At 33.1% G+C, this 18,285-nt stretch overlaps 1 protein-coding gene across 1 annotated transcript in view; it reads left to right on the top strand.

Annotated features, from left to right (window-relative positions):
• kairos overlaps window positions 1-11,653 on the top strand; it is a 28,474-nt gene extending 16,821 nt beyond the window's left edge. The window contains exons 2-5 of the mRNA XM_089700191.1: window positions 8,972-9,204; window positions 9,697-9,803; window positions 10,073-10,185; window positions 10,264-11,653. Of these exons, the coding sequence (XP_089556317.1) occupies window positions 8,974-9,204; window positions 9,697-9,803; window positions 10,073-10,185; window positions 10,264-11,141 (1,329 nt within the window). The 5' untranslated portion in view covers window positions 8,972-8,973 and the 3' untranslated portion in view covers window positions 11,142-11,653. The remainder of the gene's footprint in view (window positions 1-8,971; window positions 9,205-9,696; window positions 9,804-10,072; window positions 10,186-10,263) is intronic.
• Window positions 11,654-18,285: the final 6,632 nt, after the last annotated feature.

Raw genomic sequence — 18,285 nt, 5'->3', positions numbered from 1 at the left:
GAAGATTGCATTTGATATTTTTGGTTTTATGGCATTCAATTGCTTTATAAATATCACTACATAGTCATGGACGTATAAAAAAAGACGGACGGTATATCGCCTAAACATTGAGTGAAGCCTAGTAATGGCGGCGAAACATCCATGTGTGTGTGCCATGTTGCCATGGCAACAGCTGTCCTGTTGACAATGGCGGCTGTATTTTTTTCTATAAATTTTGCCGTAATAATTTTGTCATTAAAACATAAAAGAAATAACTTGCTTCTCTGTGGAATGTATTTTGTGTATGTCTTGTGTTTTGTTATTTAAAATTGTACTGTTGCGACACCATTTAACCACGCAAGACGGCATTTTAAATATTTTTTGTGAAACAGTGACGCAGTTAATCAGTCGGTAGTTCACGACGTAATGGCGGCCGACTAGCTTACTATGGTGAGAGTGTGTGCGTGTTTATTGTCTTTACACGATCGCTAGCTTACTATGGTGGCTTCACTTTGTTTGTTCGTAATATGGCGTCCGTCTTTTTTTATACGTCCATGTACATAGTATAAAAAAAGTCGCTTTCTCTGTCCCTATGTCCCTTTGTATGCTTAAATCTTTAAAACTTCTCAACGGATTTTGATGCGGTTTTTTTAATAGATAGACTGATTCAAGGGGAAGGTTTTAGTATATAATTTATTAGGTTTTAGACAAAGCGGACGAACCCGCGGGCGGTAAGCTAGTAAATTTATAAAATACGAAGATTTTTAAAATTGTAACTAATGAACGCAATCAATATTAGATTAACTGTAGATAATGGTGTCTAGTTTTACTTAAAATAATAAACATCTACCCTCACTTTAAAAAAATGTAGTATATTTATTATTTACACGAAATATACCTTATAGGGAAGGGAAGATATGGGCTAAAGAGTTAAATAAATAACATAATTATATTTAAATTATTAATTTCCAACTGTGTATTCAGTAGTGTTAACATCTAAATTGATTTGATTTTTACGAAATCTCATAGATGGCGCTGTTACAAAATTAACATTATACAACTTACATTCTTTAAACTATGTTTCTCTTCCCAAGTTACTTAAATGGCATAATTTTTATAGTGTCAATCTAGATATTGTCAAACAACATTTATATATGCGTCATTTGATTATTAATTTCCAATAGTTAACGTGTGTTTGATTTTTCTAACACTTCATAGATGGCGCTGTTTCAAATTTGTCTTTATACTGCTAAGATTCATTTAACTGTTTCTCTGCCCAAATTACGTAAATGACATAGTTTTTATTTTGTAAAGCTAGATAATAGCATGGCTTACTCGAAACCAACATTTAAACATGAGTCTTTAGATTGTACGCTGTCGTAGTACACGGAATATGTAAGAAAAATAAAGGCTCACAGCTCCTCCCCCGAAGGTGATATCATGATAATATGTTTAAACTATCCTCACCCGACCTCTTAGGAATATTCATGCAAAATTTGAAGTAAATCTATGCAGTACTTTTCGAGATTAGCTCGGTCAAACATACAGACAAACAGACAAACAGACAAACAGACAAAAATTCTAAAAACTATATTTTTGGCTTCTATATCGATTATAGATCATGGATTATGTATTCTTTTAAAAAAATATTCAATGTACAGTTTTGACTTTCCTACGATTTTATTATATGTATATTCTAAAAACTATATTTTTGGCTTCTATATCGATTATAGATCATGGATTATGTATTCTTTTAAAAAAATATTCAATGTACAGTTTTGACTTTCCTACGATTTTATTATATGTATAGATACTCGAGGGCTTCAATACAAAGCCTACTTACCTTATCAAGATATTGGACTGTATTGTTTCCAACTTGGGTTGCCATCGGCTTATAAGTACATATATTATATCTCAATTATTATACGTTACTCTTTTTATCTCAGGCTTATTATTCTGTCAATGATGTTTTATTATTTTCATTGACTTTTCGTAGATGTGAGTTTACTTTAAAAAACGATATCTTATATATAAAATTCTCGTGTCACAATGTTAGTCTGCATACTCCTCCGAAACGGGTGGACCGATTCTCATGAAATTTTCTGTGCATATCGGGTAAGTCTGAGAATCGGCCAACATCTATTTTTCATATGTACCACGGGCGAAGCCGGGGCGGGCCGCTAGTACATATATAAATACGACATGGTTTTAATTCACTATCACAAAATAAATGTTACTAAAAACATAATTAATTAAGATATGAAAAGAGCTACGTTTATTGAAATATCGAAGTTTATTAAAACATTGAAACTCATTTCAGATTAATTTCAATAAAATTTCATATTAATTTGCGTTAATAGTATTTTAAACATGACATAATCATATTAATACTATATTTTCATTATTAATATTGCAATTTTGCAAATCTATTTAGCAATTCAGGTGTGAAATCAGGTAGAGTTAAATTCATTCATAAAATTAGTATCTACAAATAAATTATTAACTATACATACCTACATACATATATGGAATAAATCGCTGCATAGCAATAAGACCGCCAATTGTTTAATTAATTTTTTTTAGGTTAAGTTTTATTGTAACATTCTCAACGAAATAAAGAATTAATAAATAAAACTATAAGCTTATGTAATATATTCAGCAAAAAAGGAGGTCCATCAATATTTACTGTTAAATAGACCTTACAACAGACTTTTAAAAGTAATGAAAGACAATCTACTTATAAATGAATGGCCATGTTTTTGAGTGCTCCCTAAAGCATGATCTTAATTTAAGGGGACGGCTAGTCGCTGAGTAAGCTATTATTGCCCCTTTAGAAGCCGAGTGAAAACGCTAAGTAATTCCTTCTAGATAATTCTATCAATATCTTTAAAACCTTTTATTCAATTCACTGCTTATCTTGTACAACGGTAAATGTTAGGATTTATCTTCGGTTCGATTTATTTTTGGATTTATTTATTTGATTTTCCATCACTGCTTTTTATGGTATTTAAGTATTGCTTTGACGTTGTCACGGTAGTATTAATTATTAGGAGTAATATGAAATATCGTAACATGAAAGGGACTTTCTGTACTTCTAGTAGAAGTACAAAAGAAAAAGCCTTTTGAGGTCACCTTAGCCTTAGATGTTTATTTGTGTAGGACTAGAAATAGACCCCAAGATGAAAAGGTTAAACTACTTTCTTTTAGCGTTAAAGGTACCTAAGTTTAATAATTCATGACAATACTCACACAAAATCAAATCTAAATCTTAATACATATATATAAATCTCGTGTCACAATGTTTGTCCTCAATGGACTCCTAAACCACCCGATTATAATAAAATTCGCACACCATGTGCAGTTCGATCCAACTTGAGAGATAGGATAGTTTAAACATGTAGGTACCACGGGCGAAGCCGGAGCGGACCGCTAGTATATATGTATATAAATATATAAATTTATCTTTCATATTACTTAGCGTAAAAGGTCATAAATATTTTTCTTTACGAATTAGCTGAAACTCCAGTTAGGTGCAAAATTTTTAACAAAGCTTTATAACTCTGTCGGAAAACATACAATTAGACTCTCCATTTAATCCCGGTGCGCTCGAAATATGCTCGTATTTCTGTGCATTTTTGACTAAAAGCGAAACCCAATAAAGTAGCTCAAGATAAAACTAATGAACGTCGTAAAAATGCTGTTATTTATAGAACAAAATGCCCCCCGACGTTATGAACATTCTTTGTACAAATTAATCGAATTTTATCGGAATGTGCTGATAAATTGTGTAAGTTGCGCAGCAGAAATACCGATCCAGTTTCTCTCAAAAACGTGGGTTTAATGTTTATTCCAATAATTACATTTTATCTCAACGCGAGAGGATTTCCAAAGCTGCTAACGATGTGTTACAATGTTTTGATGGGAATTTTTGCACGAGGTAATTAATTAAGCTTTTGATTTGTTTGCGCTCCACGGTTCGTTAGGTGACTGAGAGTTAACCTGGCTTTATCTGTGTTAAAGAGGACATTACGTTGTTGTCGTTTACGACATAATTGGGATAAAATATTTCTGCTTTTTCAAATTTTCTGGAAAATTCCAAGATTCTGTGCGTTACTTATATTTGGCTTTATAGCTCAGTGTAAACGTTAATTAATGAATAAAAATAATACATTCAGGTTACACAGATCCCGAAAGGACTGACAATTTTTTTTAATATCTTCATCATCTATCGCTCATTAATGGTTCAAAAAAGGGAAATTGAGTTGAAAATTCAAATTATTTTTAAGTAGGTAATTATGTAGCAACAATACCTTTTCCTTCTTAAATGTATATATCGAAGCGTCATGCCCTACTAAATATTATGTAATATAGCGAAGTTCGTCATCATGTAGTAATTCATAAACACGGGCGTAAACTCTTTCGCCTTCGCGTGTTAATATCACAGAAACAGTAACCCACATCGTCACTCCGGCAACGGAAGGCAAAATATGCTAATAAGAGTTATAAGACACAATTTATGTTCCCGCAAACGCGCGTTATAACCCCGAGGCTTCATATTATTTTATATTCTGTTAAAGAAATGCAAGGTTCGTTTCAATTTTACGATTCCTCTCGTCGTATCTTTGAGTACGTTCTCGTGTATGATCATAATAATCTATTTCCTATAGGCTTTCATGGACCATAACGCCGTTTGATTCGGTCGAGAGCGGGTACAAAGGGATCTTAATATTATTCGATCCATTAGCGTTATGACCGTTCCGCTCTATTGTGCGTGTATTATCTCTTTTAATATGATTTATTTGGTTTTCTTGAAATCTCAACTAGGTATACAATAGTCTCAAGATTTGATTTAACGTGAATCTTTCTGGGATTTGGAAATGTTGGGAACATTGATGGCAAAAAGCTTCCAGTCAAATATAACTGATCTATGATATTATGATTTATTAATATGATATGTTTGATATAATTTTATTTCGTTTATGATGAAGAAACCTTTCAATTTGATATGGCTCACTTTTATTATACAAATAGTCAAATGTTTTATTAATTAAAGTTTATATTGTTTAATTTTGCCAATAAATACTTTGTATTTATCTTAGTTAATATTAAATCGAAATTATTAACTATAAAGTCAGCTCGTTCAAGTTGTTTATTTAACAATATATTGAACGAATTCATGAACGTTTATTTAAGTTTGCTTATGATGAAACTTTTCAATATACGAGAACATAACAAATATATTGAAAGCTTTGGAAAGCGTTCACTATCGACTCTACTTCATATAGCATAAATAATAAATTGCTACTACAAATTGTATATCGTATTTGAGAAATTATTTGAAGGAAAAAATACACTTGGTTTTGTTAAAAAGTATTGATGTTTTTTTAACAATATGTATTGTTAATAATTATTAATGTATTTAGCTCTAAGGTTAGGTTAAGTTTGATTGAATAAACGAATTTGAATTTGAATTAATCAAAATTACTTTTAATTCAAGCATAAAGATTCTTAAACAAATTTCATAGTTACCTACCTGGTTTTTACGTCTTAAATAGGATAGGCTGTAAGGTAATGGAATAGAAAGATAATAGGTACTTTGTAGGTACAAAAGCGCGTTTATACTACCAAAAGGGGAAACTCAAAGTTAGAATGTAAAAGGACAAAACAAAACTTACGCTTTGAAATTTGCAATTTTCTATTCTTCTTATATATAAAAATGAATTGCAAAATGTGTTGGTAAGCGCATAACTCGAGAACGGCTGAACCGATTTCGATAATTCTTTTTTTATTATATTCCTTGAAGTACGAGGATGGTTCTTATGTAGAGAAAACGTAAATATGTACCACGGGCGAAGCCGGGGCGGACTGCTAGTGTATGCATAAAATTGAGTACATTATTACACTGTATGGTGTTTGACTATACTTCAAACTAGAACTTCATGTTTTAATGCTACGAGTATATAGTTTCAAAATAAAGTAAAAACTTTCAGGCTTCAATATTCATTCGCATTAAATACTAAATCGTGCAATAAAATTGTTCATTTATTTATATTGTCATTTATTTTACAGTAACATGAAGAACCTATCTGAAACGTAGGATCGTAGTAACGATTGAAGGGAATTTCATGGACCGTGTGATAAATCATATTACGAAGAAGGACATAAGTTACTTTTTAACGAATAATTTAATGTGGTAAAATGGTCATGCTTGGACTGTTAGTTACAAAAGCTTTGATATATCGCCTATACGAGTCATTAAACATATTTTATGTTGCCGCAAAGTAAGGTTAGATATTTAAATTTTATTTCAAAATTCTACTCATACGTATGTATTTTAACATATTAAAAGGTCTTGTATTAGGTAATTGTTAGATAAGTAAAACGTGAGCTGAAAAAAAAGATTTATTGCTATCATAATTCAATTTCCCATCCCGCCTTTTACCAACACTGAAAAGTTTCTATATATTAATAGTCAACCTCAGCTTCCCTCTTGCATTATACATTGTAAGGAAGAGATCAGCTAAGCCTAAGTATCTGTGAAAGGGTACAGACAGGCCACGTTCCAGCTATTTTCTAGCTGATTCTCGCGGGTCGAGGTCGGAAAACTGGGTCAAAGACGACCTGTTGATATGGAATCGTATTTTTACATTGTTAGACATTTTGATCTACTTCACTGTAGATAACGGGAATGGATGATACTTGTGGGTTAATATTGCAAAATGAAATTCACGAGGACTGTAATTTGTAATACTTTTTGTGAATTTTAGGTTTTTGGCATAACAAGTTTTGTGAGCACTTTATAATTTCATATATAGGGAGATTATGAAAATTCGTTGATCTTTCGATGTTACTTAATTTATAAATAGTTTCAAATGCATTATTATTTGATTATTAACACTGGGTCTACAACTATGAACGATTTAAGTGATAAATTGTGAGTGTTTTAAAGAAAGGAAATTTTATAAAAGCTATAAATCGAGCGCAAAAGCTTAAATCAAAAAGTAAATCCCAAATGGCAAACGCAGCTGAGTAACTCAGAAAATAAAATTCAATTTGTACTTACAACGGCGTTATAGTAATTGCAGTTGATTTTCATTCTCCTTGAGTTAGCAAGAAACAAGCGAAAAACGTATTTCTCTTATATTTCTCGTAAGAATTGTATTTTTACTAACGATTTTAAAAAAGCTTAACGTTTAGCTATAATAATGCTAAAAATTTTGAACGCTCGATGATGAATAGTTATTTTTAACTGTTTCATGCTATTGCAAAATTAGCTAGTACATAGCTAAATCAACAACAATTAATAATTATGCTTCGCTTGGGGCTTATAAGACTGATTTATTCAATTTAAACCTAATTAGAATAAGCTTATTTATTCAATCAGGTATTATCCTAGAACTATTCTGGTCAAAAACGTGAGATTAGTCTCTATATTTCAAATCGATTCCACGGATGGTGTATTTTAACTCACTTAAATAATTCTATGAAACCTTTACTGTTCCCTTAGCTATTGTACCTAGGTAAATAGCTAAAACAATCCATTTTAAATTTCCGAGAAACTAAATGTCCGAGAATTCTTCTCTATGGGAGCTACTATTAAATATTCTGCGCTATGGGTAAATTTTAGTGTCTATATTTGTTCAAAAGTGAAATCTCATCGTAAATTACTAAAACTAATTCTCGTTTTGTAGTCAATCTGTAACTCAACTAAAAGGACTTTTCTTCATATGTTAACTGTCTATATTATAGGTAAATTAATAATAAAGTATGTTGAACAAGCAGAAGACTTATTAATTCTGTCTCATCTCAAGACAGTTTACTTTAATAAGCTTCTTATGTAAATTGACCGAATAAAACCAAAACGTTTAAACTACGTCTCAGAGTAAAGTCTAGTAAAGCTGCTTTGAATAAATTAGCTCAGACGAAATTTGTGATTTCAAGAATTATTAAAATAATCAACATGATTATTTTCGAGAAAATAAAACTTTCTTGAAATTTTCCTCGTCACGATTTATGTTGTGTATTTCTTTTAAATTGTAAGTTTCAATTTTGAAGAGTGCTATTCCAATACACTAAAATGTCTTCGTTTGTTAAATGTTGATCCATTGGTTGCATTCGAAGAGATTCGTGATTAAAATGAAAGATTAAGTTTACTTTAAATCAAGTAGTAATACATATTAGGTATAAATACATATTAATATGTAGTTTTTAAGCTATTTAATACTACAGTTATAATTATAATTAAATAAAACTATATGCTACCCTAGTAACGAATTAGTTAGCATGCTATTTCAACTAATTAAAATATGTCAGGCAATATGCTGCTATCAAATTTCTGATTTTTTAACATTTGTTAATATGACTAACGTCAAAATTTTGCTCCGTTTTATAAAATCCAAGATTAATGAACTTTCGCGCCGATCACAATTGTAATAATTGGGTCACGATGAACGTTTAAATTGCGCTCGGAATTTTTCAATTCTCTTGAACCTTGCACTTAGACGGGTCACTTTCTTCGCTGAGAACTGTAATAAAAGCAACTGTAATAACAAACTACAAAAGCAAATAAAGTATACGCAATTCAATCACACGTTACGGAGCAAAAAGGCGAAACAAACGCCTCAACGGCCAACTATTGAGACCGTGATTGCTCACTTATTGATTTCACGTTACAATTGCACCGCTTCAGCCGTAACTGTTGTTCGTGTTATTTAATTTTATAATAGAATAACTATTGTTCTAAACAATGGTCACTATTTGTATGGTTTTACTTATTTAGCTGTTGCAATCATGCTTTTCAAAATCACTTGTTTTACCAGGTCCTGATTGTTGCATGTTGAATAGTTAGCGCCTGCTATAATAATTTAGTAGTAGTTTTAAAAGTACATGTGGCTAGAATCTTTATATCTTATCCTGTAACCTTAAACCTAAACAGTAAAGAGAAAGCACATGAATAGCAAGATTTACGTATAACGTTCAGTTTTTTTAACAGCAATGATGCGGCGTGGTTCCATGGCCATAGCCGGTGGCGGCGAGCCACTAATAGTAGTGGAGGAGAGTGGGATCGAGGAGTCAGAGTCTCCCCTCAGATGCCCCGCGGTGGCTCGCATGCTGTCGGAGGACCAGGAGTCTCCCCCCGACCCGTACCACCTGTCTCCCTGGCGAGACACGCGCAAGCATTCTCTGCCCACTCCTGCTTGTACGAGTGGCCCGACTGCTAGCCAGGTATATGATAAGTACCCGTATTTTAAAGAATATACTGGTAAATGCAACTTAAACTACGTGGATACCAGTCCTTGTTTCAAGTCAAAAATAAATCTAACACAGTTTACTGTTATTAACATCTGGCGCCATGTTTGGAAAAGGGATTGAGTACGGTAGACATAAATCCTGAAGCTTTCAGTGTAGTTTATTTTTTTGATTAATATATGTATTTGACGACGCGGTTGGCGCAGTGGTAATGTAACTGCCTACTGAGCCGACGGTCCCGGGTTCGATCCCCGGTCAGGGCAAATATTTGTGTGATGAACTCAATTATTTGGTCTTGGGTCTGGGTGTTATTATCTATATATATGTATTTATTAAATATTATATTTATCGTCGCCTAGTACCCACAACACAAGCCTTAATTGAGCTTACTGTGGGACTAGGACGATTTGTGTAATAATGTCCTATAATATTTATTTATTTTTACTTCATAAACAATACTGTTATCAGGTGCGTCGACTATCAGAGCGAGGTGAAGGAGCTGCTAAAGAAGCTCGTGAAGCCGCTTTTCTAGCCACATTGAGTCAGGCCCCGCCGACCCAACCTGGAGGACGAAGGTATATCCACGTCCTTAGGGACGTTTTTTTTATTAGAATTAAAAAAAAGTTTTTTTATTAGAATTAAAAAATAATCGTACGATTAGCGTACGATTATTTTTTAATTCTAATAAAAAAACTCTTAGCTTAACCATTTTTTCTGTAAAAAAATCTTAACCTGATTTATCTAATTTTCGTAAAGGGTCATCAAAGGAAACCTCAAGAGTTTTCAAATTACATATTTAATAAAAATCTGTCTTACATTTTACTTACAAAAATTATTTTTCCAGACATTCCGTAGTCACAATCTCTCGAGTGCCCCAGGCGTTATTCGGTCGGGGACGCAGGGAATCCATTGCGGCTTTTCCAGCCCTAAGCCGTCGCGGTTCTATTGCTAAAAAATGTGAGTTATTTTAAAATTAAGAAACATGTTTAAAATAGCCTTGCTGTAAAACTTAATGTGTTTTTGTTATTATCGCAGGCCCACCAGCTGTTGACTCCTTAGGAAGCACTCACAATTTGCAGCTTGACATCATGGATGATATAGTACAAGCGCGTAAAGTGCGTATGCGTCTCTGGAATACATCGAATGAGAAGGTGTGCGAAGTGCAACCGCTCGATGAAAAGTCACCAATGAGCGGTTCCGTGCGGTACACAAACCGCGGTCGTCGACATTCCGATTTCGTAGGCTCACCTTCAAATTTGCCCCCGATACCCGCTCGCCGTCGTGCTTCTGAAATGCCCCCACCTCCCCCAATTCCACCCCGCAGCGGTGCCGGAGTCATTTGCACTGACACAGATTTAAAACACATGCTCAATGCCCTTACATCGTCGGCTACTGAAATCGATCGCTGCGGAAAACCGGAACGCTCCAGGCAGCTCTCTGACATGCGATCCAGCAGTTTCGATGCGTCCACTTTACGCGAGAAACTCTCAGATTCCGGCACTACATGGTTCACCCGTCGCCATCAGACTCTAGCTACAAAGAAAAAGGAAAACGAAGCAAAGAAATTGAAAGTTACGTTTGCACCGGATGCAAAACCGGCCCCTGGAGATGCTGCAGCAGTCGTGTGGGATAAACCTTCTGGATCTGTTGTCGATGCGAGTGCTTTGGGAAGTGCTATAGAAGTGTTTCTCAGAAGAAGCAGCGCTAGCCCTGCACCGTCTACATCTTCTATCATAATAAAAGAAACTAAAACCAAAACTGACGCAGAAACTCGCACAAAGTTACGCGATGCGCCGAGCACGAGCAAAGGAAACGATAACGAGCGCTGGATCATCACCAAGCCTGATGAAGAAGAAGGAGCAGGTGGCTGCGAGGCTTCGATATGCTCTTCTCTAAAAGATCTCTTCGTGTAAGCCTTACACATCTACATGCTTATATCAATTAAATAAATAGATAAATGTTCGTTTCCTGTTCGAGGGAAGTGCGCCTGTGACTATCGTTGCACGTATTCATTGTACCTTTATGAATCTCTGAAATCTGAATGTGATAGATAGCGCGCTGGCGCCGGTCGTCCTGAGTCGACTCACGACCGGCTCTAGCTCTGCAGTAATTATTTTTAGAGTAAATTCTATTTTCATTGTAAAAATTTTAATATTAGTGACTTATTAATGTATTAGATAGAGAATTGTAAGTATTTGTGATCGGGCGCGTATTTTCCAAATGAGCTGGCAAGCTCTGTCTCCCCCGCGCGCCGCATCCTTTATCCCGCCTTGTCCCCTTCAGAATATGTGTATGTAACCTGATGTTAATATTTAAACATGTAATATTATCGTATAGCAAATACTGTAAAAAAGGGACGTCGGGAGAATTGTACGCTTAATAATCGAGGGTGACCTCCGGGCGCCTTTTATCAATAAAATTTTTATCGATGTTTTTGGTGTTTTTATTTTTCACATCCACTTTATAAATAATGAATACTGATGTTAATTTATTCTTCTGTACTTCATTTCATAATAATAGACATGGAAAATCAAGAGAAAGAGATAAGACTAGCAGTAGATATTAATTGATAACACCAGGTGTCCCCAAACCGTAACTGGAAGTTGCGGCATTATGCTAAGTGCAAAGGTTTAATAAGCTAATACAGGGTACATTACGGGGTCTTCAAAATTGCCACTCGAAAATATTACAAAAATAGCACAATATAATATAAAACTGGGAACATCTGTACCATATTACAACTTTTGCTCTACGTAAGCTCTGTAGTACATAATAATATAAATTCAATTAATATAAGAAACTAACTAAGTTGGCAAAGGCTGTTGATATACTTACATTATTTCTAGAAAATTTTGAGGACATAATTTTTAGATTAATTTGTTTACAAACACTAATGATAACTGAGATATTTATTATAGAATAGTATTTTTGTATAACACAACGTAACAGCCGATTAGAAAAGTATTAATATTATTCAACTTAATCATTCAGTACATACATTAATTACAATTAACCTGCGATTCAATACAGTAAATAGACGATCGTGCACACAAAATAAAACTAATTTTTCAGCCGTATCAGCCTTTTATTTATAAAGGTCAACCGATGTAAATGTCACCGACTACATCACTTATACACACTCGGCTTGACAGAGGATGTGTGCTCTTTTAAATATCTACAAAAGTGTTATCTAACCGACCTGCATAAACCAAGAAGCTAGACAATATTCTATGAAAATTCTATACGTAAGTCATAATATATTGTTATAAACATTGATTGAAAAAGAAAATGCAGTGAACCTAAGTATTGTTGGTTGAATTAATTCTTAAATTGGGTTTTCTTTTTTTACTAAATGAAGTTACTATAACAGAAAATGATAATTTTTGATCCAAAAATACCTATTTCAAAATTAATCACATGACAAATTATAAGATGCTTACGTTTTTAACGTTACAAAGTTCTATTGCACTAAAGTATACAAATCTGTTTGATATGATTTATTTCTCCAAAATTAAGCACTAATTGTGAAGCCTAAACCATACATACATTATACTATTTAGTTGCGTGTAAATGAGGCAAATTCAGAACGGCGTATGTCGTAGCCCAAGGGCTACCTAATTCGATTACATCTCTACTCAACTGAGATGAACCAATTAATACATTATGGGCCCTCTTCATAATGGGCAGCGTTGGCCCAACAAAATATGATCGTCGATGTTTGCTGCCATTGCAATTGCGGTGATTATGAATAAACATTTACAATGACGGCCGCGGCCGAATCTACATTTAGGCCTTCTATTCCACTATTGTGATTGCCTCTACTCGGCCAACGATGCCCATTGTGAAGAGAGCCCACATTCGGGCCAAGCTTCTAGGATTACGACACGAAGTAATCTGACCACACGTAGCTATAAGTAAACTAATGCCACTATTAATCTCTATTCTCTATCCCAAATGTCGGTTAATTAATTCGTTGAGTACACACATTTGGATGAGAAAATGTTTTTTGTTTTCTGTTTGGGACAGTGCGTTCTACTATTTATACTGTGGTTCTACGGTGTAGTTATTTACTGTGTAGATTACTATTGATTGTAAATTAAAAAATTTTAATGAAAAATTTATGATACTAATACAACATAATATTATGATAAGTATATTCACAGGTAATATACTATAGTACCTAGTAGATGCTATAATATATTATATAACCACTATGGTCAATATAGTAGAACCGTTACATAATGTCAAACAAAATAGAGTCGGTACTGTATAGGTCCCTACAAAGTTTAATTATATAGTAATTATTCTTTACAGAAATTGAATCACAAATGTTTCGAACTTTTTTAATATAGCTTCCGTGCACGTTTATAAAATCTAATAGGTAGGTAATCGTCGTCTCGGGTAAAAACTCTTTAAAAGTTAAAAATTAAATCAACACAAAAACTTACACAACTTCATTACAAGAACGCTCACAATGGCGTCTAATAAAAGTTGTTTTGTAGATTCTCCACTTTTCATAAAGTTGTCGCCAATAACGGCTGACAGGATCTCATTAGTACGGACTTGTTTCAAGAGGAAAATCTATTTGTAGTTATATTCTACGCAAGATATTCGTTCTGTCTTTTTATGATATAATTTATTGTTTCTTAAGATTCTTTCATTTATTGTTTTTCACCTCAGACATCCTATATTTTAAGGTTATTTAAGCAACCCTATCATATTTATTACTGGCAATAGAATTATAACATGTCCACTGACATCGATTTTGCAAGTCTCCAATTATAAATGTTCAGGTCTTAATATACAATCTTAACATGTATGTATATTGAAACCTGCAATGTAGAGAAACCTTTAATATACAGAGCTATACCAATATACAGAGCTCATCTTAAACTGGTCAGTGCACTTAATCTTATACGCTTAATGGATATAGACCCTTTGTCACAGCCAAATCACGCAAAGTACCAATATTGACGTTCAAAATAACATGAACCCTGAAATGTATAGAGACCTCATCAAAACCAAGTATTTGTTAGGATTCTCATTTAAATCTGGTTGAACATTTTATACGGAATGCGTAGTAAATGGTGATATAGATACATCCTTATAGATTGACTGTATTAACAAAATCAATACCGCAACTATAAATAAGTACATAATATAAAAACCGATGTGTTAAGCCATGTTAATGTTTAACGTTTCCCACAAATACAACAATTCCATTTTATTTTCTGTTATTTAGTATTTTTGGAGAAAAATGTCTCTTCTTCACAAGAGCTTTATTTCAAAGTTTCAGCACTACAGCTTAAGTTAACATGCACAAATTGATGTCAAAAGCCGAGGAAAAAACAGGCTTGAAAAGGCATAAATGATAAAATATAACATTCAGCGAACAATGTCGCGACTAAGTCTAAAATAATAAAAACCGGCCAAGTGCGAGTCGGGCTCGCGCACAAAGGGTTCCGTAGCAGCAAATATAATAAATTACAGTTAAATCAACCTATCTCAAAAACTATAAGAGATACTTTGATCAAACCAAAAATCGTTGAAAGAGTTAATTAGCATGCATCACCTCTATTTTTTTTAGAATTTTATACCCCGTAGTTATAAAAATAGAGGGGGGGGGACATACTTTTTACGACTTTGAGAGCTGATATCTCAAAAACCGTTCACTTTAAGAAAAATGTTTTTTAGAAAACTTTATATCATTTTAAAAGACCTTTCCATTGATACCCCACACGGGTATGTACATCGAAAAAAAAAAATTCATCCCTCAGTTACATGTATGGGGGGCCCCACCCCCAATTCTTTTTTTTACTATTTAGTGTCATATTTTTGTAGCGGTTCATACAACACATATTCCCATCAAATTTCATCACTGTAGTACTTATAGTTTCCGAGTAAATCGGCTGTGACAGACGGACAGACGGACAGACGGACAGACGGACATGACGAAACTATAAGGGTTCCGTTTTTGCCATTTTGGCTACGGAACCCTAATAAAAAATGCAACTGTCCAGAAATCGTAACACGATATTTGGTGGTACCTACAAAAGAAATTATATACGCTACTAGCTGTGCTCCGCGGCTTTACCCGCAGTGCTTCGCTCCTGTTGGTCTCAGTGAGATGAAAATAGTATATATAGCCTACCTCGATAAATGGGCTCTCTATCTAACATCGAAAGAATTTTTCAAATCGGACATGTAGTTCCCGAGATTAGCGCGTTCAAACAAACAAACTCTTCAGCTTTATAATATGTCTTTATATAATAATCTACAACAATTAAATACACACAACAAATTGCTCTAAATTAATAGTAGACACATGTTTACCTACGAAGCGAGGTAACAATGTCAATATTTAACCACTGTAATCGATCGGGTGAGAATCTATTACGAAGATTTGAAGTACCTATTTTGAAAGTAAAAAATATTATGACAGAAAGCACAAGTATTAAATTTAATATTTTAGTTTTATAGAATTCAAATGCTTTAAGCTACTTGCCAGTTGCCGCACGGAATGGCAAAAGATGCGGGTTCGAATCCCGCCTATTGATCGAATTTCTTTCAAAATTTCTCATTACATAAGGATTTACAGATAATTGCTACGTAGAATAACCTAAAACTAATCTAGAACATCAGACCTAAGTCCTAAACCAAGCCTTATGTTACTTACACAATAGGTTCCAGATTGTTCCGATATTACCTAGTACTTTTAGACAATGTAAACTTTAGTCAGACTTTGGTCATTAACTTAAAATGTAACAAGTACGCGTAATTTGAATTCATTAATAATAATTTATCCAACAATTTTAACAATGAGTCTAATTAGTATAATAATTAACGTTGTCAGTATTGCGATATTTTTGTTTAAAAATTTATTAAAGTAGTTAAGTAACTAAATAGAAAGCATTTTTTTCTGATAATAAAAACACAATCTTTGTTAAAATCTTTATTTTTATAACTCTTTGCTTCCAAATTTGATTTTTACCAATCATTGAACTTTTATTTCAAAACGAATGCTAGTAGACCTTCTTGTCTCATAAATTCTCGATATATGGTATAAGCGTAGCGTATAGATTTATTTGCTTGTTTTCGTAATGAAAATAGTATACTTAGGACACATTTTTAATTAAGCTAATTTGTTTAGTCTCTTTTTGTTTTTCCTGTCTTCGGAAATTCGGGAACGTTGAGAAAACACAATTAAGGAAATTAAACAGGTAAAACAGTCTCATGAAATATAGGCGTGGTTTGGATATTGCTAAGAAAATTTGTTCGAACTAAAGATAAAGTTTGGCACAAACCGGGCTTTGTGAGCGTTAGATTAGCATAAACACGGTGTGCTCAGCCTCAGCGCCTCACAGTTTACACCGATAATGTCTTTACTTAAGTAAATATCTACTTTAACTGACAATGTTTTATCAATATTATAGGTACCTACTCCTATTGTTGTTTGTTTAATTATCTATTTAAAGAAATGATATTATCTGTTCCAATTTAAGTGTAGAAAAATAGAATTATGATTAGACTGTTTACAATGTGTTCCTTGACATTGCTTTTAGGCTTTTATAAAAAAAAACGAATAGCATGTGCCTAATCGCATCATAATAGTAGCTTTCCACTTGATTAACTCAAACTCAAACATTTATTTATTCAATTAGACTTCTTCTAGAAGCACTTTTGAAACGTCATTACGTCATATGTTTAACATTTACCACCGATTCGGAAAGCATATATCAATAACCAACGTATGGTAGGTACTAAGAAATATCTTATTTAGTTACCTACAGTTTACAAAATTGATTTATCATGAAATATGCATGTGGATTTATGATATTATTTAGACCTCATAATATAACTATGATAGAGCAATATTTTGTAGTCAGTTAAAAAGTTTGGATAAATAAAAAAGCAATATCTAACCTTTCGCAAAAATAAAAATACCCGTATGTCGGTAAATACAGCATAGAACCGTCGAAAAAAGGAAATTGCACTCAGTCTGAAACATACGGTCTTTTTTATCCGGATTTACTGTACTAGTTTCATAAACTTGATAGAGTGAAAATTGTTCGAGGTTAAAGCAATAATATCACTACAAAGTCGCTTCTCGCTGTCTGTCTGTATGTCTGTCTTTATGTACTTATATAGGTAGTATGCTTCTTTAAAACATCGCAATGGATTTTTATGCAGCTTGTTTGACTAGATAGAAAAGGTTTTAGGATATAATCTATTGGGTCGTAAATATAAGTTTTATACAACCCAAGGGTGCTAAGCTAGTTTGTAAATAAACTTATTTTGTAGCCAAAGTTTTGTAATAAATATCACACATCATAAGCATAATATTGACAGAATCACATAAGAAAACAAACACATTACTAACCAAATTTATCGTTAACTGATCAGTTACCTCGTAAATCATAAATTGCTTAAAATTATTCCCCTTCAGGTAATAAAGAGTCAAGAGTGATATTTGCGGCAGAATTCGACGCAACCGCGCTCCCTGACAATGGTTTCTAATGAAATTTGCCCCTAAAGTTCCTTTATTGCCAATTAGGCTGCCATCAGAGATCTTTAGCCGCATTGTTTCCTTTTACAATGATGACAACGTTTTTGGCACACATCCTAGTTAGTCTCTTTTTTATTTATGGTTGCAGATTTAGTTGCAGTTATTTGGAACTTAAGGTTTATAATATTTTAATTACATATTTATTAATTTCCAGATTAGACAAAGGTAGAGAGAGATAAGTCAGATAAATCAAATCATTGGCGTAATTTAATTCGATATTTTAATTATTAAGTTAAAACATTGTCAACAAACATAATACATATTTCCAAATCTCTTGAAAATAATTTTACATCCTTATGACCTTCTCTACTCCTAAGTCCTAAACTGAAATTTTTATATTTTCATAAATTACCAAAATGTTAGTAAGCGTCAATTTTCATCTAAACCTCTAATGAAAATACAAAATTATAAAACATTCCCTGGCGACTGTGTAATATTAATTTAAAGCCTTAATTAAGGATTATAGGTAATAACGTGCAGCGAACGAAAAT

Source organism: Colias philodice, chromosome 10, assembly GCF_061535455.1.
Source record: "Colias philodice isolate Cphi_HAF_F1 chromosome 10, ilColPhil1 Martin Lab GWU primary, whole genome shotgun sequence".
Classification (NCBI taxonomy): domain Eukaryota; kingdom Metazoa; phylum Arthropoda; class Insecta; order Lepidoptera; family Pieridae; genus Colias; species Colias philodice.
This window is presented reverse-complemented; position numbering and strand designations above follow the sequence as displayed.